Source organism: Sinohyriopsis cumingii, chromosome 1, assembly GCF_028554795.1.
Source record: "Sinohyriopsis cumingii isolate HCF-2022 chromosome 1, ASM2855479v2, whole genome shotgun sequence".
NCBI lineage: Eukaryota > Metazoa > Mollusca > Bivalvia > Unionida > Unionidae > Sinohyriopsis > Sinohyriopsis cumingii.
This window is the reverse complement of record NC_142961.1, coordinates 63,125,754-63,149,164: the sequence shown is the minus strand read 5'-3', so window position 1 is coordinate 63,149,164 and position 23,411 is coordinate 63,125,754. Positions and strand designations below refer to the sequence as shown.

General features: G+C 38.9%; 1 protein-coding gene across 2 annotated transcripts in view; it reads left to right on the top strand.

The window, feature by feature from the left end:
- The window catches only part of LOC149806987 (uncharacterized), a 100,587-nt gene that overhangs the window by 4,602 nt on the left and 72,574 nt on the right, over window positions 1–23,411 (top strand). For both annotated transcript variants that reach the window (XM_089960413.1, XM_089960407.1), the window contains exons 2-4: window positions 1,913–2,033; window positions 7,470–7,756; window positions 10,044–10,181. In XM_089960413.1, the coding sequence (XP_089816539.1) occupies window positions 1,913–2,033; window positions 7,470–7,756; window positions 10,044–10,181 (546 nt within the window). The remainder of the gene's footprint in view (window positions 1–1,912; window positions 2,034–7,469; window positions 7,757–10,043; window positions 10,182–23,411) is intronic.

Here is a 23,411-nt window from a genome sequence, read left to right as displayed (position 1 = left end):
TGGAGTTGTGTAACTTCGAAATCATCCTGATTCCTGATTCAATTCCTTGTCTTATTTAGCACGTTAGCCGCTATTATAAAGCTCTTTATGGCACAACAAGCAAAATGCTTGTCCTGGCGTTTAGTTTTCATACAGATTGACCAATTATGTTCCCATCAAATTTGTGTTCAGGGTATTCTCATTGTCGCACATTTTTCAAATGGTTATTCAATCTCTCATCCCGATAGAAAATTTGAATCGCCATGTTTAGCAAACATGCTCTTTCCCATCAGTTTCAGTTACGCGACGATTCATTGGGCAATTACAAAATTTTGGCCAATCAGAACTCTTTATACAACGATCCTCTGTTAAACAATAAACGGAACAAATACTTACTTCAAAGCTCGTTGTGGAATGGGACCGGATATAGCATTATTTAAAAAAAGTTTCGGAGACGATATTAAAAAATGGGTCCATATCCAGGAAATTCAGGTCAGGAGAAAAGTGAAATTATGTTTTAAAACGGAAAACAAGATGACAACTTGTTTGAGGGCAGTTAAATCCAATTGAAGTTCAACAAAAATACAACAACAACAACAAATTTGAAAAAGAAATTTAACAAGGAAAGCTGTGGAAAGAAGTTATAAATTGTGCCCAAAATAAACAATAAAATTACAGCTATCAGAAACAGGAAATATAAATGCTGCTGAAAATCATTCAAATTGTACAAAAAAACAATAAATGTTATTATATCTTATTGATATTTTTATTGAACTGTCAGTGATATTACAATCACAAAATATCACTATATTTTCAGTCATTTAACTTTACAGACACACAAAAACCAAGTCCTAATTATGCCTTATTTAACTGATGTAAATGACTAAGTTCTTCATTCCGCCTAGCTGTTGGTTAGAAAATAAACTAAGTCCAGATTCCTCCTTTCATATAATAGATGCCAATGACTAAGTTCCTAATTCCACCTAGATGGTGGGTGGAAAATCAACCAAGTCCAAAATTATGCCTAAAGATGTATGTATAGCAGGAATTTGACGAAAGTACATCTTAGAGTTAGACGGACTCTAGATGGATTCATCTTTGACTTCTCAAATTTTCCATGTCCACCTTTGTATTAACCAGATTTTTAACATTTTAGGCAGATTCCGCCTGGAGTCTGCTTAAGTTCCAGGTGGAATCCGCCTAATTATTTCATACGGGATCACTGCACTTGTATGACATTTCATTCTGGTCCCTTGTAGACTGGTTTTCAATGGTGTCTGTAATGTTGTAATGGAATGTGTACATATGTAATTTTTTTAGAATTTTAAATTTTTGGCTTTCACCTTTAAAATGGTATATTTTTTATTACCACTTACATAATCACTTACTTGGTAATGGTGATGGAATTCAGTCTTAAAACGGACACAGACACCCCCCCCCCCCCCCCGTTCTATAGAAGTATCTAATTAATAGGATATATCACATCCCTAATTGAAAATGATTCTTCTGTTTATTTGGAATATAATGCAGAATTGAAATTTGTGGGTGGGATGGTGAACTTTACTGCCCACGTTAGTCAATATCATCTAGCTGCCAGTTGGGTCAGGGTTGAAAAGATGCAGATTAAACAGGCGTGTTGTGTCATATACACTAGCATAGACTCGCACACAGGTAAGGATGTTTCCCAAACAGTGGTCATAGAAAGAAATTAAATGCAGGTTAATGTTGTATGAAATTTTGACTGTTGCTCATTCCTTAATATCATCATATTTTTTTCACAATATATTGCAACACACAGTCATTAATTGCAGCCTATTGCATTGTGAAAAATTGGGTGGTCCACTGATTCACACGTACATTCACTTAATTCTGAATCGATATTTTAATTAATCCTGAACATAGTGTACGCACTGAAATTATTTCTTTCTTTCAGATTCTGTATATCCTGAGTTTGTGGTAGAATTGCCAAATACCCCAGTCAATCGTAAATTACTAGACAAACTTTATGATGGACAGAAACAGTCCCCACCACGAGAAGCTGGCAGGAGTAAAAGGTATGATTTATCCTTTTTTTGTTATAAAATTGTTTGGGAATGGTCATAAAAGTTATAGTGTCTAGCTTTTTGTTTTGAAATGAAACATTTGGGTCAAGTGATCCTGCATGGTGGGTGTACAGTGGCTTGCTTAATGTGACATAGTTAACACATTAACCCCAGGAGGTCTTTGTTGTTTTCGTCTGAAATTCGAGTAGGAAACACATTTTGAAAGCTATTTCTGAATACATCCAAAAACACCAACTTCCAGGTGATCTTCCAATAACATAATGCCTAGTAGTGTTAGAAACATCGTTTTTCATTGGCTATTTGGCTCACGCATGAGCAGAAGGTTGAAAGTTGGAGTTGTTTTTTTTTGTTGTTTTTTTACTTAACGAATCCATTATTTTTGTGTCGAGTCCACTCTTTATTCCAAATGCCCATCTTATCCTACTTTTTGCAAAGGTTCATCTGTCTGTTTGCAGTTCATACTGGTTTGCCTTAGATCTGAGACCAAAAAGTCTGAAATCCAGACACAAAATCGGATTCCGACCACTTGCGAATTCTGGTTAGAAAAAGAATCGGGTCCCAAAAATGAGCTTCTTCCCTCTGTATTTTGTAGTACAACTTGAAATTCCAGATTATTTGGTATCATTGTAGAGCTACATCTGTCTACCTTTCTATAATACCACCCACTTTAATGTATCATACATTACCTTGACCCTACAGAGCTCTGCAGTAGGCTGCCAAATCCTGCCACTTAAACTCGTCACCAGGGGTTAATGTGTTAATAGGATGAATATCAGTGTCTACTCTTATTAATTAAGAATATGCATAGGTTGACTGTTTCCAGTGCTCAAAGGAATTTTATCCCAGGTGACTCAGATTCCACTATCCCTGACATCAATTTTATATGTTCAAAAAGAGCCCTCTTTTCGTTACTGTTATTTTGACACAATATTGAAATTGCTGTGCTTTACATATAAAAAGAAATAAAGAAAGCTCGTATTAAGTTGACTTAACATTGTCAGCTTGATGCAGTGTTTAAAGAATTTTTCAGACCTAGATCAAGGCTGTGCCTTGAAGCATCATTTGTCCCGACGTAAAGTCCAAATACCTGACAGTGCCGTATTTCTATAGGAGCTCTCCAAATTCTTTGTGAGGTGTTGTTTTTCAAAGTATGTCAAAATTTGTTTGTTTATAGAAGTATGTCCATGGTTCATACCCAGAAATAAACACTGTGTGATGTAAGATTGAATGTGGAAAGATGTAGAAATTAATCATTTATGATATCCCTGTATGATAATATTTTTATCTGTTATTTGATTTTTTTGAAACACATAATAACCGAGGGGGGGACAACCCCACTTACAAATAATGCCAACATAAATATAAAGAGAAAAAATGCTGACAGGGATGCCAGAGAAAAACAGTGCATTTGTAAATTTTGTTTGTTTTTTAAAGCTTCCAATAAAATGTAATATTTAAAGATGTTAATTTTTTTTAAAAAAAATTAAGATTTTTCTTTTATGACATGATGTACAGAACGTGTGTTATAGTTTTTACACTTAAATTATGTAACAAAAAGAAAGTGAAAACAACAATAGAAGTAAAATCACTTAGCAATATTAGTACAATTCAAAGTAACAATTCAAGAAACACAATATTGTGAATTTAATCAAAATATAATACTAAATGTCCTATTGCAAGACCAAAAATGTAGCATGTTCTGAATAATTCAGTTGTATGTGTGATTTGGATTTTTAATGTAGCTTTAATAAAAAAATCAGTCATATTGCTCCAGTGTCTGCAGTGGCAGTTTTTAGTGATGTCTAGCACTGGGGCATCATGCCACAGACATGTAGCATGATGTCCCACCCAATCCCATTATCCTGAAACTAGGCCGACCAGTCCTAACACTAACCTCTTAATGCTGAGCACCATGCGAGGCAGATGTTAGTACTATTTTGTAAGTCTTTGGCATGACTCGGTCGGGGTTTGAACCTGCAACATACATGCATCCGAGGTGGATGCTCTATTGCTAAGCCACAATAATTCCAATGTCCAGATATAACATGATGATACAGTCCAGAATGTCTTTGAATGAGCTCACAATAATCCAAAGTAGTGTATTAGTATGAAATTGAATGTGCTACATAAATTCAAAAGTGAATGAGCACAAAAGTAATTCCATTGGATAATTAAAAAAAAAAAATAATGCCTCTCGAATTATATGTGAACACAACTGTAAATTTTGCTTATAAATGGATTCCCTCTGACTGACCTACAACAGGAATAAATTATTTATCAAAAACTTATTTATTCTTGTTTTCACTTGACCTGTATGTGAATTATTCTAATGGAAAATCCTAGATAACTGGTGCTGTAACTCGAGATGCTTTTAATCCAGTTGATGACACCTGAATCTCAAAACCAGTATTTAAGGTTTTGAGAAACTGCACACAAATTAAACTCACTTGTAGTATGTAAGTCTAGATGCAGATGAGCCCCGAGTATTATGCTATATATTTGCGAGTGCTGGTTTTGAAATTTATGCTAGACTAGTTGCTTGTGGCTTGAAAACTTGTTTCTGTTCTACTTTAATCACATTATTTTAATAAGCATTGCACTGATGTATTAACTGTCAGTAACTGTTCAGAAAAAAATGTTGGCACATTCAATTACGAGGAGTGCACCTGGTGCGGCAGCTTTTTCTTTGGTATTACCAACATTTTTTATGATGTCAGTCTCATAGCAGATCTGGCAACTGTATGATTTTGCCATAAGTCTTAATAAAATTACCCTTAAAATACAGACTTACTGCATACCAGCAACCACTATGGAAAAATGATCATTGACAAAAATCCGGATACTTGTTTCATCTGTGTTATTTGGATCCGGGTTTCATCTTAGAATTAGTAAAATTAGTCAGGGAACCAGACTAAATTTACAGCAGCACCACAGATGCTTTAAACTGCACATATTTGTTCGTGCGAAGCGTCTGCATGATCAGACTGTTTATTATAGAATTTTTAAAAATGTCTTCCAGCACGTGATGCATGTTTAATACAAAAGGGAAAATAAGCTTCTAGAAAAGTGTTAATAATCAACACAGAAGAATACAAAATGGTATTCAAATTTTTGTGAATAAAAGTTGGAAAGGACACAGTTATGTTTATTCGACATCAAGTGCCAGTTTGAGTATATCTCATGGCGGGAGATATGATTGTCTTCGTCATGTGAAATGGAAAAGAATTTCCAAGAATTATGTAAAGCTGAGAGATAACAATAAGCCAGTGAGCTGCATAGGGTTTGGACCTAGAGTTTTTGCAACTGTACTAGTGGTAAATAAAGTCTATGCATACTTTACAAACTTTTCAGTTGAACATAATGTTTATTGTTGATGCGTTAAACTTTTAATTGTTTTCCAGCTTTATAATAGCAGTTATTGATATTATGTTACACCTTACTGAAAACTGGTCAATCTTTTGGAAAAAAATCAACTGCCTTACTGAGATGGACTCGTCAGGGTTGGCAGGTCTGCCATAGAAAAATGCTTAACATTGAAACCTGCCCTTTGGTATATTTACAGCACATCTCGGGTATATCACATATTTCTTAAAACACAGTTCATGCTACCATGAATTTCACTCCCCAAGATGACCAAATTAGGGCTGGGCAACCAAAAGTTTAAATAGGCACTATAATTTGTAAGTGGGTCACCTTATGGTTGACTGTTTTTATTGGATACTGTACAGTGCATAAATGACTGACTGACCATGCTGCTCTTCTATTAGTGAGGTGTGTTCAGTGATGTGTACTGCTGTAATTCTGGTGGCTCTTGTATTTAATTCAGTGGCTGTTAATTCCACTCAATATTATAGACCCAGATTACTTGACTCCATTTTCAGAAACCCACTGTAAGTAATAACCTAGCCTATTGTAGATCCATTGAAAGTTGATACCCATAGTACAGTGAGGCACAGGTCAGACTTGTATGTAACACCTAAATGATACACTATATATAAGGAGTCAGAGATGGTCAGTACATTTTGTGCTAATAGGTATTGTGAGTGAGTTATTTGGTTTGGTGTTTTGGGCACAGCAACATGGGTAGGTTTTCTAGTGTCCACGCAAAAGGAATAAAGTGCTTTGCCCAAGGAGCCACAGTTGCCAATCCAGGATGATATAAAGGTAGGGTTTGAATCTGCGCTCTTTTGGTTGTTTTTTGGAATGTTAACCATTGAACCATTCAGCTTCTTTGAGTGCTCTCTCATTCCTTTTCAAGCATCACTGGTCCCTGGCAGCAAAACCTGAATCATTAAAACTGGTCATGCACACCCTGACCAAAAACAGGGACTGTCTCACAGGTTCTTAAGAGATTGTCAACATGAACAGAAAAACAAGCAATCCCAGTTTAAGTCTCCACATGGCCCAACTTTCAATTGATGATGTGGTTGAAGAGTCCAACAGGGTAACTCTTCATACTCCTCCCCCATTCCTTATGAAGGGTGGTTGAGTTCTCTAGGGAGTTGTGCCCTCTTCTTTAGGAAGTTGTACCTTCTCCTGTAATGACTTCACATTCCCATCTTCTTGCCTCACAGTAAGTATCACTGGTTTGTTTGAGCCAGGAGTTATTTCAATTTCTGGTTCTTCTGTTGCTCTTGCCTCCACCCGTGAAGCCTTTATCAGGGTGATGGGGGTATGCGTGCTATGCTTGACATATAGGGATCCCATTCTCTAGTATTTTGATGACTGGTTGATGCACAGTGTCCTCAAAGATAAAGTCCTGAAGGACCTTACCCCCCTCTTGTTCAGTAATGACTTGTTTGAGTTGAATCCCCAACTTAGAGAATTGATTTAAATTCCTTCTCAGTATTTCCAGTACTTAGGGACAAATTTTCCTTACCATTCAAGGCAGGATTCATGCTCCACCAGACAGGACCAATCAGATTCTGTCAGTCTTAGCTTGTCTTATGGTTAAAACTCATTGTTAGCTTGCCTTTACCTCTCTCTGGAAATTGAAAAAGGTTTCAGACTGGGGTCATATCTTCTTTTCTAGTCCTCCAATTAGTGATCGGAGGAGGGTATAATCATGTTGACTGGGGACTGGTACCAGGACGATAGCATTGCAATAATAGCAGATAATGATTAAATCATTAATATTAGTTTTGCTGCAAAAAAAGAAGATATTTTAAGTGGCCTTTAAATAGCATTATTGTAAAGCAATGTTGGTGTCAGTGGAAATTAAATTAATGATACCTATATTTTGTCTTGGCTATATATATAGGATATCATGTATCTGGCATAAATTTTGCAGTCAGAATCATCCTGAATGTCAGAATATACATTACAGTCCTGTTTTCAATGAACAGTTACGGTTCTGTTTTGTTTCTGTGAATTCATTTTAGAAGAACCTTTAATTCGGTAATCAAGATCATTTTGTTGTATTTTTAGGTCATTTGGGAAGCAGTCACCAGAGAGTGATGTGGAAGGGTATACACAACAGGAAGTGAGGATTGGAACAACTGAGAATGTGATGGTGACACATATAAATGACCCAGATCATTTCCACTGTGTCCTGGATGGGATGTCACCAAGTCTAGACCTAACTATGGATCAGTTGCATGAACACTACTCTAAGCTACAGACTGGACAGGAGGGCCTCAGCAACCCTACCCTCGGCACACCCTGTGCTGCACAATACAGTGCGGATTTGGGCTGGTATCGGGCCAAGATCACTGGTAATTTATTCTTTCTCATTAGGAATTATATTGTTCTAGTGAAGTTTCTTTACTGTATTGACAGTGCTTGTTAGAATCCTCAACATTGATGGCTTAATTAGTGACAGGAGCTCCAGGAAGTTACCAAGCTTAATATTACCATATTTGGAAGTTGGCAATACATAGGATTTACTTTGCCCATATGCCCTTCGTTTGAGAGCTGTAAATCGTATTTCAAGGTGTTCTTTAGGGCCAGCTTTTAACTGTAGTTGCTGTTTGAAATGCAATGTTCAGTCTTGGCTGTACTTTTGTTTTATACAACTTAATTAGGGCATTCCTTGCTTCATCCTGAAGAACCCATGGGGAATATGATTTTGTCCAGAGATGGTATTCATTCTAGATTTTAAATTTCTAGTAAAAATTTGAAATATTTTATCAAGCAAATTTATAAAGTTTTTTTTAATACATAGACACAGGGAATAGATAGAAGTACTTAGGCATCATTGTTATAGACTTGTATATTTAGGTTGTAGGTTTTTAATATGAAAAGCTACGTAACAAGGAACCAGTCAGTCAGGCTGCAGACCTGGCATCCCGTGTTATTTTTCCATTAGGTCTTATCGAAATTACTATTAAAATATGGACTTGCAGAATAAAAGCAAATTACGCAAATACGATTGTTTGCTGTGAAATCCGGATTCTGGTTTGTGTTTGATTTGAATCTGGGTTTGATATTAGATTCAGTGGAATTTGCCAGGGAACCAGACTAGCTTTACCAGAGTACCTCAGATGCCTTGGACTGTGCATATTTTGTCAGAAGTCTGGGAAATGCTTAATCACTCATATTTGGATGCAATTGTTTTCATCTGGGAATGAATGAATCTGTAAATCTAATGTAGGATTTTTTTAAAAAGTACAATTTTAAATTTATATTCATTTCACAAAATATATTAATCAAGTCCTTGAGACACTGACATAGTGTCAGTATTATCTCATACTTGATTTGACACTTAAGTAAAACACATTATCTTCATTATAACCAGCAAAGTTTATAATTAACTAAATTATGACATTTTTTTCCTTTATATAATATGGTCAGTAAATTGCTCTCAGAATTGACATAATGTAGATCTCGGAGTGAACCTCCTGATTGCATTATTGCAGGGGTAATAAACAGTAAACCCTTTGGTTGTCAGATGTGACGTCAAAGAAAGTGTTGTAGATCTGTTTTCTGCATGAAGCTGTGGCAACTCCATCAAAATGTGCAGAGAGATGGTGCTTTTTATTTTTAATCCTCTCCACTCCAACCACAGTGTGTGGAGAAATGAAAAATATTCTGAGCTTCACCATATGATATCTTCAGTGAATATTAGTAACTTATTTTCAGGAACAGTTGCATATTTTCAAGGCTAGCTTCTAATGCTGTTAACACATTAACCCCGAGCAACGACTTTACAGGGCAGGACGTAGTAGCGTCATGGTCATGCATGATACACTAAAGTGGGTGGTATTATAGAAAGGTAGACGGATGTAACTCTACAATGATACCAAATAATCTGGAATATCTAGTTGCACTACAAAATACAGATAGTAAAACCTCATTTTTTGGACCCGACTTTTTTTTACGCAAAATTTGTCAGAATCCCATTTTGTGTCCGGATTTTAGACTTTTAGGTATCAGAACTAAGGCAAACCAGTATGAACTGCAAACAGACAGATGAGCCTTTGCAAAAAGTAGGATAAGATGGGCATTTGGAATAAAGAGTGGTCTCCATACAAAAATAATGGCTCTGTTTAGAAAAAAAAACAAGTCCAACTTTTACCCTTCTGCTCATGCACGATTCAAATAGCCAACGAAAAATGATGTTTCTTACACAACTAGGCAGTATGTTATTGAAAGATGACCGGGGATTTGGTGTTTTCGAGTCTATTCAGAAATAGCTTTCAAAATGTGTTTCCTACTCGATTTTCAGGCAAAAATGGCAAAAACCTCCAGGTTAAGCAGCAGTTTTTTGGGTTGGACGTAGCAATTGTTTCATATTTCCACAAATTATAATGCATTCTTTGTAGTACTAATTTTGCAGTCACTTAAATAACAGCTGTTGCTGCACTTGTTTTGCATTAAAAACTTTAATCTCAGAGTCACTCATTTTCCCATGACTTTGTTCTGTTTAGAAAGGTGGGTGAAGTCACTTTGGCTAAATTTTAAGTTGTGATTGGTGGTCCATATGTTATAAAAATATATAAATAGATATTCAGTAACTGTTTTTAACATTCACATATCCATATTTTGTTTTTGTTTTTTTAGGTCTTTTGTCCAATGGTCTGGCTGAGGTGATGTTTGTGGACTATGGAAACAATGAATGTTTGTCCAAAGACTTGCTAAAAGCAATTAAGCCAGAGTTCATGAACCTTCCAGCTCAAGCCATACTCTGTGGCTTGGCAGGTTGGTATAGTTATGTTTTTATGGTAGTATAAAATGTTTTAAACAAAACTTTAAAATATTTGCTTTGCAAAATGTTTAGCATATCTAAAAATATTGATTTGATTTGTACTTATTCTCATTTCTCAAGTATACAGAATACGATACTTAACACCACATATTGATCCATTTGCTAACATAACCCAGTCAACTCAAAATCCAACTTGCTGTCAGATAATGACTATATACATATCATAGAGTTGGATGATCTATGCATGAGCTACTCTGTTGATGCCCATCTTAGTGGAAAATGAGACGCATCATTTTCGTGAAAGCTGATGCTGATGGTTTAGTCATTGGCAGCAGTCTGTCAAGGCAAGGCATATAATTATTCATTATGTCACCGGTGTGACAAGCAGGTGGCAAGCTGCTTTGCTGTTATCTACCCATATGTCTGCAAGTACAGTGGAACCCCGCTATAACGCGATGATCGGGGTCCATAAAATCGGATCGCATTAAAAGCGGGGTCGCGTTAATGCGGGGTTTTACAATATGTAACTTTTTTTCCGAGAACATATACGTGTATACATGTACAATGATCAAAAGTCGGCTTATCATCAGATGAATATTAACTGGAATGCATTAATTAAGATATATTCAAAATAATCGATGGCTAATATATTTATAGGTTATTACTGTGCATTAAAAACATTTACAAATTTTTATTTGTTTGAACGATAATACAGATTGACCGATAATACCAGACTATCGCTATATCATGAAAAGTGTATCAACACCGTATGCTACCGTGCCGTCGTGGCATGCAGTTCATCCATAATGGATGTAATTTCATTGAAAATCGTACAGATTTAAAATATTCAATAATTTTGTAATAGTCTGAATTCGTCGTGTAAAATATAGGATGAATAAAATATTGAAACCATTTACTTGCCGTCTGATATCGTACGGTCATTGCATGCAGCTATTCCCGGGTCTACATATGGTGTCTGTACAAATTTCATACCGCTAAAATTTTATCATATGCGACAACTGCAAGAATAATTAACAATCAGCGCATGATTTCAGCGTGCAAATAACTTTTATTTCAGATTTTGTGAACATCAAAAGAAACATGTGAAAACTGCTAAATTAATCGTTGCGCAAAGTGCAAAGTCAATGTGGTTCCAAATTTAAATTTCATCATTTCTTGAAAAATATATCCAATGACGTTTGCTTCTTTGCCGCGAACTGTTGGGTTCTAGCAAAGTCAAGAATGTTTCTTAATTGAAGGACTTTGACGCTGTCAACATCTTGTGTTTCCAGCCACCTTAAACTTGCTTCTAAATGTACTACTGCTTCAGACACTTTTGGTGGGGGAGTTGGGGTGCCATCGTCATCGTTATCATTATCGTCACTGGTTTCAGGTTCTGATTGTGCAGCTTCATTCTTCCTGCTGACATTTGTAACAATTTCGTCATCTGATATGTGTTCGTATATAGGGCAGATGTCATCTACTGAATACCAGTTAAGGATATCATGATGACTGTGCTCGTATTTTTTGAGTGCTTCTTCTGCTAAACGTACGTCGTCTTCAGTGAATCCTGTAAATTCAAGCTCATCGTCACTATCATTTTGTGTCGAGGGCGTAAAAGCTGGCCCAAGACCCTTTATCCAGCATCGTTCAATGCAGCGTGCAGTGATAGCATCCCAGGCTTTACCTCCAAGGTGACATACTTCTTTTAAGTTGAGTAATGCCAATGATGTGTCGACGGATGCGTTATTATCTGCTACCATTCCCTTTATCATTTCACGGCGATAATTTTGTTTAAATACGGAAATTATGCCTTGGTCAAGTGGCTGGATTTCTGACGTAGTGTTTTTCGGGAGGTACGAAACTTTGATCTTGCCATCACTGCTGACAAGATTTTCCGCTGGGGGGTGGGCAGGGCAATTATCCAGCAGGAGGAGAGCTTTTTCCTCCAGCTTGAGTTTTCGTAAATGAGCCCGAACATCTGGAACGAATGTTTTGTGAAACCAGTCGTCAAATATGGAGCTATTCATCCAAGCATTCTTGCTGTTAGTGTACTGAAATGGAAGTGCCTTCATATTTACATGATGAAAACATCTGGGAGCTTTCTATTTTCCAATCATCAGAGGTCTGACTTTGTGGCTGCCAGACTTGTTGACACAAAATAAGAGAGTCACTCTGTCCTTCCTCTTCTTGAAACCTTCTCGTTTGTGACTGTCAGTCTTGGTTGCAAGGGTGCGATCTGGTAACATTTTATAACATAAACCAGTCTCATCGCAGTTGTAAACTTGGTCGGCTGTGTAGCAACCGTCCTCCAGCAACATTTTAAGCCCAATTGGGTAGGAATTGGCAGCCTCTTTGTCAGCGGAGCGGATTTCCCCAGACACAAGGACTTGGCTGATAGCGTGCCTTTTCTTGAATCTGTCTAGCCAGCCATTACTCGCCTTAAATTTGGAATCATCTCCATTGATACGGCGATCAAATTTCTCTGCTTGGGCTTTCAGAATTGGGCCAGAAATTGGAACACCTTCTGAGCGAGCTTGTACAAACCATTGGTACAAAGCTGAATCTAGGACATTGTCATTAGCTAACTTAACCCTTTTACGCTGTAAACCAGTTTCCTCTTCAAGAATGTTGGGTAGACGACGGAGCTTTCCTTCATCTGTTTTCCACCCTCACAAAGTGGACTCGCTGATTCCTAGATCTCTGGCAAGCTGAGTTTGTTGTTTGCCCTTCTTTAGTTGATCTAGGGCAAGCAGCAGAGGGGGCGAATCGGACATTTTGTCCAATCGTTATTTTGCTTAATTATTACTTTCTGCACTCAACGATCTAGTGTCGTCAGCGCCTGGTAAAAAAAAAAACGACGACGTCGTTGGGGGATCGTCGCGTCGTCATTTGGTTTAATTAACACCTTCTGCGCGCCGATTCCCAGCGTCGTCAGCGTCCGGTAAGCACGTCGACGACCGCGTCGATGTCATTGCCCCCTCTGCTGCTAAGAAGTTATTTACAATGATCTTACAAACAGAGTGATCACTAACTCCTCCTCCTGTAGATCAATTAGGTTATTTGACTGATCGGTGAGTTTAAAATTAATTCTCGTTAAAAACCGATCATGGCATCGCATATAGACCGGATTAATCGGATTCTCAACGATTAAAAATCCCGGAGGGGCTGTTGGTGAAAATGAATAAAGGATATATCCCTGTTGAGCTTGATTTGATTGATTGGTATCTACCTGGTAACTCCCTTCGATAACATCACACACTAGATTGATTGCTATCACCGATGCGATATTTACGTTGTATGGAGCAATATGCATACCATCATCCCCGTTATCGTGTCTGAGGATATAAGTTGATGGACTGAGAAAATCATTAAGAGACTTTCTTAGTTCAGGCGCGTTGTATCCTGGAAACTTGAAATCGGGTAAATCGGCTTCTGTGATATTATACCCGGTTAGGAATTTTTGTTTATTATCATCGCTGCTATCGGATATTGTCTTAACGATTCGCTCATTAATATATTCCATGTCTGATATAAGTTGATTTAACACCTCAACGTGTTTTCGTGCTTTTGTTTTCCGTAGCTGTTCTAGTTGTGATTGGTAATTACGATTAATCTCGGCAAACGCACCAGTGATATCATCTAAACGAACTGTGACCTTGGCTGACAATTCAGGAGTTTTCTTATACGGAAAAAACCATTGCATGGTATTCCTGTCTTGAAATATAAACTCGCTGGGTAATAACGTGTTTCTTATAATAGACAAATCATTCAGATAACTGGGATTAATCTCATGATACGATTGCACATTTGTGTGCAAATCCGCGGGTGGATTCTTAGGCCATCCTAGTATGGTTCTTATTGAACTGTTATAAATATCAACCATATACCCCGGTGTGCTTATTTCAATCGTCGATGATAACGTCGGTTCATGAACCGTAATAGCGATTTTTGATTCCTTTCCTGTGATCGATTTTATTCTGCGTTGAAATTCTTTATTGATTTGCTCTATTTGGTATGACCCAGTTGGTATTGTAACCTCCTCCCAGTCTGGGGTCCCATCGGGTTTATTTTTCCGTGCAAAAACCAGCGAGTTATTAGGTTGTTGTCCGTTAAATGCGTCCGCTCGAATATTAGGCCAACTGTGATATACTCGCAATTTTGCCAGCGCTATTTCCTTCACTGGAACCGGCGACGGGAAGTTCACACTGAATTCGGGTTTCGTTGACGTTATTGATATCATATTTGTTTGTACCGGAGTGGTGTTCTCCGCGATCCGCTGAAGTAATTGAAACCCTTCGGGGTTCAGCGACATTATTATTATTTGTTGTCTTTAGTGTCTAATTTCAACAACCAGGTGGTTTCGGCTTCCAGTTGAAAATCCTCGATTTTTGACATCGCGGAGCTATATAACTGGACCATCGTGGAGAATTCAACATCGGATACGAACAAATTATCAATCGATAACGAGATCAACCCGGATAATTTCGAGTATGCGTCGGATACTATTTGATGTTTTACTGTATACTCGTTGAGTTTTTTCTGAAAACACGATGATATCTTCCTAGTGATTGCGTTGGCGACTCCAGCAACTGTTGTCATCGCGGAGACAGCGATTGGAACAGCGATCGGGGCTATCGTGGTCACCGTGGATAAAATAACACCGGTACCGGCCACTATACCCGACACCGAGTACACGACCGCGTCGATGGCGGTTATTTTTCGGCGGTATTTTTTTATTTTTGCACGGTATTGTTCGGAAAGCGTTTTCAAGTTCGCGGAGAATTCTTTTGCGGTATCGAATCGATATTGATGTGACGTCGGTGATACCTCTGATTCAATTTCCTTGGTGGTCATTTTTATTTTAAAAGAACTAGTGTTTTTAATTACTTAGATTCGCTACAAATTCCACATACCATGTAATGTTTGCCCCGGCTAGATTTCTATCAACGGCTTTAATTATAAACCGTTCGATTGTATCCTTGTCGATGATTGTTGATATTGTATTGTTAAACCCGGATGAACTCGGCGATGATATACTGAACTGCATCGCCGAAATCAATGTCAATCGATAAATACCCTTAACAATTGCGGTGACATCTATTGCATTACGCGTAGGAGTCCAATCGAATGATCCGTATTGAACCGTGTATACGCCACTGCCGATGATCCCATGAGGTGTTTTCATTTTTTCGAGTTGCTCTGTCATTCTAGGTAGTCTGTCCTTAATCGCTTCAACATCAGTTTTGATTGTTTTTATTTCCCCTCCATACGCGTCTACATTTTTTTTGTTCGCTTCAATATTAGTTTCGAGTTGCTCTGTTATTCTCGGTAGTCCGTCTTTAATCGCTTCAACATCAGTTTTGATTATTTCTATTCTCCGCAAATTCGCGTCTATATTATTCTTGTTCGTTGCAACATTAGTTTTGATTGTTTCTATTTCCCGTGTATTCTCGGTCATACTTTTTTTGTTCGCTGCAACATCAAGTTTGATTGTTCCTATTTCATATGTATGCACGTCTATACCTTTTTTGTTCGCTGCAACATCAGTTTTGATTAATCCTATTCCCCGCCAATACGTGTCTACATTTTTTTTGTTCGCTTCAATATCGGTTTTGATTGTTCCTATTTCCTGTGTATGCGCGTCCACACCCTTTTTGTTCGCTTCAACATCAGTTTTGATTGTTCCTATTTCCTGTGTATGCGCGTCTACACTCTTTTTGTTCGCTTCAATATCAGTTTTGATTATTCCTATTTCTTGTGTATGCGTGTCCATATTATTTATGATCGTTGTAACATCAGTTTTGATTGTTTCTATTTTCCGTTCATGCGAGTCTACATTATTTATGATCCTTGCAACATTAGCGCCGATTATTTCTATTTCCCGCTCATGTACTACTACACCATTTCTGTTCTCTGCAACATCAAGTTTGATTGTTTTTATTTCCTGTCCATACGCAGTGATATCATTTATAGTTGTTGTAATCTCATCCGGTCTGGTATTTTTTTTACCAAAGAATTTATCAAAGTTGTCATCGATCCTGTTAACATTTTTCCGTAACGAGACAAATTGGCCCGACAGCGTTGCAAAATCCAAAATAGCACCCATTATTGCTGCAAGATTTGGTTCGGTTACCGCCGGGGTCCCGAAAAAACTAGCGGTAGTGAGTTGTATATCGGTGATAGATTTTTTCACCTCGGTGACAGATTTTTTCACCTGCGCGTCAAGTTCGGTCACCGATCTATCCAACCTTATAAAACCGTCTTTGACTAATGTTACCGCCGATATATGTTCACCCGGTTTGAGTCGTCCGTCGCCGGTATATAACGCGATAGTGTCCTCGGCGGCATCACGCTGTCGTGTTAAAACATCATTCAGTGACACATTACCGGATTTCAATTTACCCTGGCGGTCTTGAAATACAACTATTTCGCCTGGGTCAACACTGATTAAATTTAACATATCAGCGATTTCATCCTCAATTAGTTTTTTTATGTCGGCGGCGGCCGTTTCCGTGGATTCTTTCAGCGCCGAAACCGGTCGTCCCCAAATATCAATCATCGTTATTGTAGAAAAAAACGATGTTTCTAATTAACCCGCCGGGCCTCTACGACCCCACTAGTGTATTCGTTTACAACCACATGAGGTGGTTTTCGCGATGATGAAATCGCCGCGAGTACGTTCAATACCTCACGGCCGCATATCGGTGGGTCACTTAACTGCTGTGTTGGCAGCGTGGAATAAAAAACCCGGGCTGAACACGCCGGGGCTGAACACGCCCGGATATACCGCATAAACTCTTTCGGCGGGGCTAACCCGTATGAATCAAAATAGACGATCGCACGCGGATCAATCGCGTATGCAACCCAATGAGTTCCCGCTCCGGAGGACCCATCGAGGTTAATTATACCGGTTTCAGTATTCCTTGGGGCCGCCGGTAATTGATCCCTCATAAAAACACCTCTGAATTTTTTTATCGCTAACGCGTTTGCGGCGTCTATTAAATCAAAATTAGACATGGGAGTCATTGACTCAGGAGTCATTGACTCCTGCGTTAATAAACGGTTCCCGGTAGTCTTAGACCCTTTCCCGAATACCATGAATACGGGGTTCCCGGTAGTCTTAGACCCTTTCCGGCTACGGGTTGTTTTTTTTTGTAGCCTTTCCCGGTTGCCTTCTTCAATGCCATCCCCGCCGCGGTACCAACGGCTCCTAACGCCGCCGCCTTAGCCACTGCTGGTGCGGCCGCGGCAATTAATGCCGGAATCGCAGCTAACAGCGGAAATATCCCACCGGTCTTTTCCATGTTTTTAATTGCTGCGGCCGAAAAATCTATTTGAACACCCTTTTTATTCTTCATCGCATCATTGAAATGTTTTATTTGACGCGCCGTCAACGATATCTTATGATTACCACCCGCCATCTGCGACGGCTTCAGCGTTATTGTGGTTCCGCATTGTTTAGCCGACTTTGATCGTAATTTCTTGACTTGACCATCAGTCAACTCTACACTGACGACACTATACGACATTTATTGTAAACGCGTTTTGTGCTTTCAATTACATGTTTTCCACTGGCGCATCAACGATTCTCATTCGTCCACCAACACCTTCTAGCAGCATTGATTTATCGCTGAGAATGACAGCGACCGCTCTATAATTAACACCACCCGGGGCTATACGAGCTCTGAAGTGTATATCAACGACGGATTGTCTCGTTAAATCAAGATGTTCCAACGAAAAGTAATAAATCGGATACAGGTTTTTAAAATCAAGTTGTGATATTTGCAAACCAGTGTCGACGTTTTGATCACGACCCATATATGACAGCAATCGATGATACACACGTGCGACATGGTTGTCACCGTAATTAAGCTGTATATCCTCGGATGGTTCCTGTTGTCCGTTTATTCTCAGCGAAACCTCCATGACCCCTAATCGATCAAATATCATATGGCTGCGTTCTTGACTGCCCAATCGTTCCCTATTCTGTAGCGCTATGAATATATGACGCGGGGCTGAAACACCCTGTTTTGATGCTAGGTGCCATGTAAACGTATCGGCGACGTTATCCTCTTTAGCATCAGTTGTTACCGTTAGCCAACTCAACAGCGATTTCCCTCCCTGTTCCATAAATGCTAACAATCGTGCTTCCGTGGTAACTGATGGAGTCAGCACCGGCATCCACAATGCCATTTTAGTTAAAATGACTTTACCGGCAGCGACGCCAGCAGCATGCCATATTGCATTGTTATCATCGCCCCTTCGCGTCAGCGCGATTGTATGCTTAGCCCCATAGACAACTTTTCTAACATTTCTGCAGAATCCAAATATGTGATGGAGTGGAATCGCGCATGAAAACTTTCGGCGTGGTCCTTGCAACATTCCTATTCGTGTTGCAAACCCTAGATTAAAATTATCGTTAGTACTTTTTATGATATTGAACTCAGCACCCGGTCTTGCTCTGCGGTCTGGGTTGGCTGCTTCAGCTTGATTATTAAATGCGGTATCTCTTTCCACCAGCACGTTAATGTACTGAATATGATCAGCGTTATCGGTGGAGTCCTTTGCGAACATTATAGATGGGCCCGCCGATCTTGTATAATCATCCGAGTATCTCGCCAACCCAATTATCGTCGTTGCAACATCAACCTCGCGTTCTATTGATTCAATTTCTCGCCCGTCAATAAGATATCTAGCGCTCTCAAATAACGCCATGATACCGTTGTTGACGAAGCCAACTCGAACACGATGGTCATCTGCGTATGGTGCATTATCGGCGGCATTTGTCACGAGTTCTCCCTCGATTTCGATAAACGCTTCACACGGCAGAAAGTATTTACTGGTATCTTGGACTTGAAGTTCAATTCGCGATCGTAGGTCAGGTTGCGCTGCATAATAAGAATAATATTGATAATCACGGACAGAATCATCCCTGCGCACTGGGGCATCCATATCAAACGCGGGATCAGCGGTTCGCGCAAACATTTTATTATTTATCATGTTGATGTTTTCAATTGCGATTTTTTCGTCGTAAATTCTTTGAATTTAAACCACTCCCCGCTATCGCGTTCATGAGCGCGTTGGTTGCCGCATCGGCGGATGGCTCAGCCATTGATGGCTTCGTCGCCAACGACTGAGTCGTCGCCAACGACTCTAATTTTTCTTCCACGGCGTTATTTATTACTTTACTGACATTTGCAGGCATCACTGTCGTTGATGGCATCTGTTTTCTTTTTGAAAATCTCTTAGATTTCACCAATGACATTAGTTTGTCTCGTGCGGCAGAAAACGCCCTTCCGGCAACATCTCCAATGGCACTAATACCCTTATCACGAATAACATCAATAGCCTTCATTCCTAATTGTTTGGCTAACGGCGCTACTTTTGGAGCCATTCTTGTAAATAACCCCGCAATGGTGCTACCGAGACCATCTCCATAGTACGCGCGGTAAACAGGCAATCGCGAGTTTACCACGTAGACGAGTACTGGTTTATCATGGTTGTAGTGTATGATCATCCTTATTAAAAACACCAGTTTTCCAATTAATCATCCACGAGTTCGTCTATGAGCGTTCGATATGCATTAATGTCCATAATACCGCCTGCAAATAACCGCTTGCAAATATCAGCGGCCTCATTGATTATTTCCGTAGAGTTATTTCCGGCTCGTTTTCCTCCAATTAGTACTTCCAGCCGTGATATATCACTGAGAACACTATTAGGGCAGGTAACGCCGTAGGATTCTTTACCAACAGTGTATCCTTTTCCTTTTTTTGGTGTTCTACTCTTAACTTTCTCGAGGAATTTATCGTAATCGGGATCACCACGATGTGGTAATGCTTCTCTATGTTTACTCGCTAAATACACTATTCTTGCCCAGTTCTCCGTCGAGGTTATTTTTTTCTTGTAACCTTCATTGATATACTCATCTCGAATGCTCTTAGTTGATGTTGTAGCAACAAAATTAACTAATTCTTCATCGTCGTCGATGTCTCTAATTTGATCTATTGCGGACTTTTTAAGAACATTACGGGGTATATTTCCCTCTTTCTTTTTTTCTTTCGATGTTTCTTCGGGTGTTTCTTCGGGTATTTCTTCTTCTGGTTCTTTCGCAGTAGCACCTAATTCTTCCTCGTCGGCCATTGTAACATAGGGTTCTTGTGGTTCGGTTATAGCGAGTGGTGGTGGTCTCCGTGTTGTAGCAGCCGCTATTTTTGCAGGGAGTGTTTCTAAAGACCTTTTTGTTTGTTTTGTCTCTGCCGCTATCTTTTCAAGCGCACCAAGAACGGGTACAGTTGCCGCTGTAACATCCTTAGTCGCTTTAGTTACCGGGGCAAATAACTGTTCGCTTCCAACAGTAAAATCGGTTTGCATTTGTTGTCGCGTTTGAAGTTTCTCTCTCACCCTGTCTCGTAACGGTATAAACTTTCTAAGCGCTGCTAGTCGCTCTCTGGCTAGCCGAGTAGTAAGTGATTCACCTACCATTATTGTAAATTGATCCGCAATTTTCTAATTTTCCGCCGAGTGTACCATCGGGGGCTCCACGGAGTTTTCGTCTATAATCCTTCTAATGTTTTTGATCTTACTAGAAATCTCCCGGCGTCGTTCATAAACACGTCCGAGTTTTTTTCGTATTATTTCAACGGCAGTAAATAGTCCAATGAATGCATTTGCGTCATTGTGGTACAGGTTCTCATTAATCGTATGTTGTAATCGTTTTATAAAAAAATACTCGCGGGCCAGGGTAAAACGCCCCCGTTTCGACTGTTCGTTAATAATCTCATAATCGGATAATATTTTTTCACTGTCGAGACCATCAGATAATTCAATTCCTTGATTTTTTAATTTTGAAATCTCAGTTAATATATTATTGATGTCTTCGATATTCATTATTCTTATAAAACATCTTATTTCTAATATCAAAAATTTTAATAAAATTATTGGGGTCATTTTTGACCCCGTTTTTTGTATGGACAGTACAGTGCCGTAGATCTCCACTCGAGTGTTGTGGCAGATTGCAGGCATACATGGACAGTACAATGCCGTAGATCTCCACTCGAGTGTTGTGGCAGATTACAGGCATATACATATACTTAATTAAGGACATTCACATCTTGGAACCCCAAAGCATACATCTCCGGGAGGGAGGCCTAGGGTGACAAACGTCATCGTAGACCGCCCAGAAGATATGCTTGGGGGACATCACTACATGTACTTAATTAAGGATGAATATATTTACAATGAAATGATTGATGGATGATGGGACGGTACAAGACAGCACAAACATAAAACGGCGGGGCGGAACTCTACGGCCAATTCAACCAATCAAAAGCAACCCAATTAAATTAACCCGGTTGCATGATTGTGAACAAAAGACAACCACACGCCCGGGTCAAGAGCGTGGGTTAGTTTTGATTAGTTGAATTGGCTTTCGAAAGCCCCAGGCTTATAACGAGTCATCTTGTATATAAAGTGACTAATACAGCGGCGTCAGTCACAAGGTGTGTGTTAATTTGAATTCCCTTGAATCGTTTGAATCCTTAAATACTTATTAATGGTGTTTCACGGCATTTAAATGAAACCAAATACTCAAATAAAACATTAAAAAAAAGAATACAGCTGTTAGATAATAGCGTGTATTTCATTAGTTTTCATCGTAAAATGATTAATTAATCGCAACATTAATTGGACTTCAAGGGACGCAACATTAATTAGACTTCAAGGGACGTAACTCTTGTCATGCGACGCTATCACAAAACGAGTTATCTCCCTTTGATGTTATATATGAAAATCGAATTCTATGACCCGTCTTTTTTGAGATCGCTGTTTGATATATTCGTTCTGCAACAAATTGTATTGAGGCGATACAAATGTCAAAATATTTTCCTGCCTCATTCATCGACTGAAATATTTTTTCCTCGTGAGTTGTTGTATCAAATGACTTTACGGGTTTTGCTTTCTTTGAGTATTTACCAGTTTGGCCTTTTTTACTATTTTCACTCTGAGAGATGGCTTGCAGATTACACAGTCTATTATTTTGATAATTAGAATCAATGTGATCAATAACGAGAGTATCTTTGATCAATCCGTGGAAACATTCATAGATGATTCTGTGACAGAGATATTTTTTCCCTCCAGCAGTAAACATTAAATACCCGTGATTGTTTTTCCATCCAACCGGCTTCTTCAGTCTACGATTTCTAACAATACCGTCGCGAGATGCCTCGTAATTGACGAGCAGGGGATGCGGATGAAATTCTTGGTCCATTTGTATAATAATACTACTTGTCTAATTTATTATTTGGTTTAATTATGAATCTTTCAACGTAGTCTTGGGGGGTTTTGATGACGAAGTCGGCGGTGGGGTTAATGACGGCGTTTTTAATTCGCTTGTCATAATAGCGTTTTAGTTCCCTGTATCGCTTTCCGCCACAATTGATACACAACTGTGATTTTCCTCTTACACCGACGTGGCAAACCAAGCACGGGAGGGGGCCAAGAGAACCATTACGAACGCTTTGTAAATGATACCCGCAGAATTCACCTCTACATGATTTATTGCACGGGGTTGTCGACCCAATCATCAACCATTTGCAGTGATTCATTATACTATATTCTTTCATTTAAATACTTGTTTTAATTATATGGATGAGTTCGAGAGATTGGCAGCAATTAAGCCCCGGAAAAATATTAGGTTTAATCTCGATAGAGTCCTCAAGGACACACCAAAAGCGTTAATAAACGATAAAACCCTGTTGAGTAAAATACGCGATTGTATCAATGAATTCAAGCGTGATGGCGCATCTCACAGTTGGTCAACATTTCGAATTGATGGCATTGTTGATGCTACCATGAACGACAACCGCGCAGCAATGATAATATCACAACTTGACGGTAAAAGGTATTTCTTCAGAGTAAAATTCATTGTCCGGGTGGAATCAGGCGATTGGATCATGCGTGATAAATTTGAACCAGTTCTCAGCGACAAGAAAACAGTCACTGTCAGCCGCGACTCCAAGCCGGGGTTGTTAACCGGAATTGACAAACCATACTATGAACGAGCGTATCCTGAAACAGCAGTTGTTTATGGAATATACCCGTTAAATAAGAAACCTGATATCGGAAAACTGAAACCGATGAAACAGTCAACTGGGATAAATTGTGTAGCAGAACGAATAATAGAGCATTTTACAAATGCATGTCGAGGAAACAAATTGACT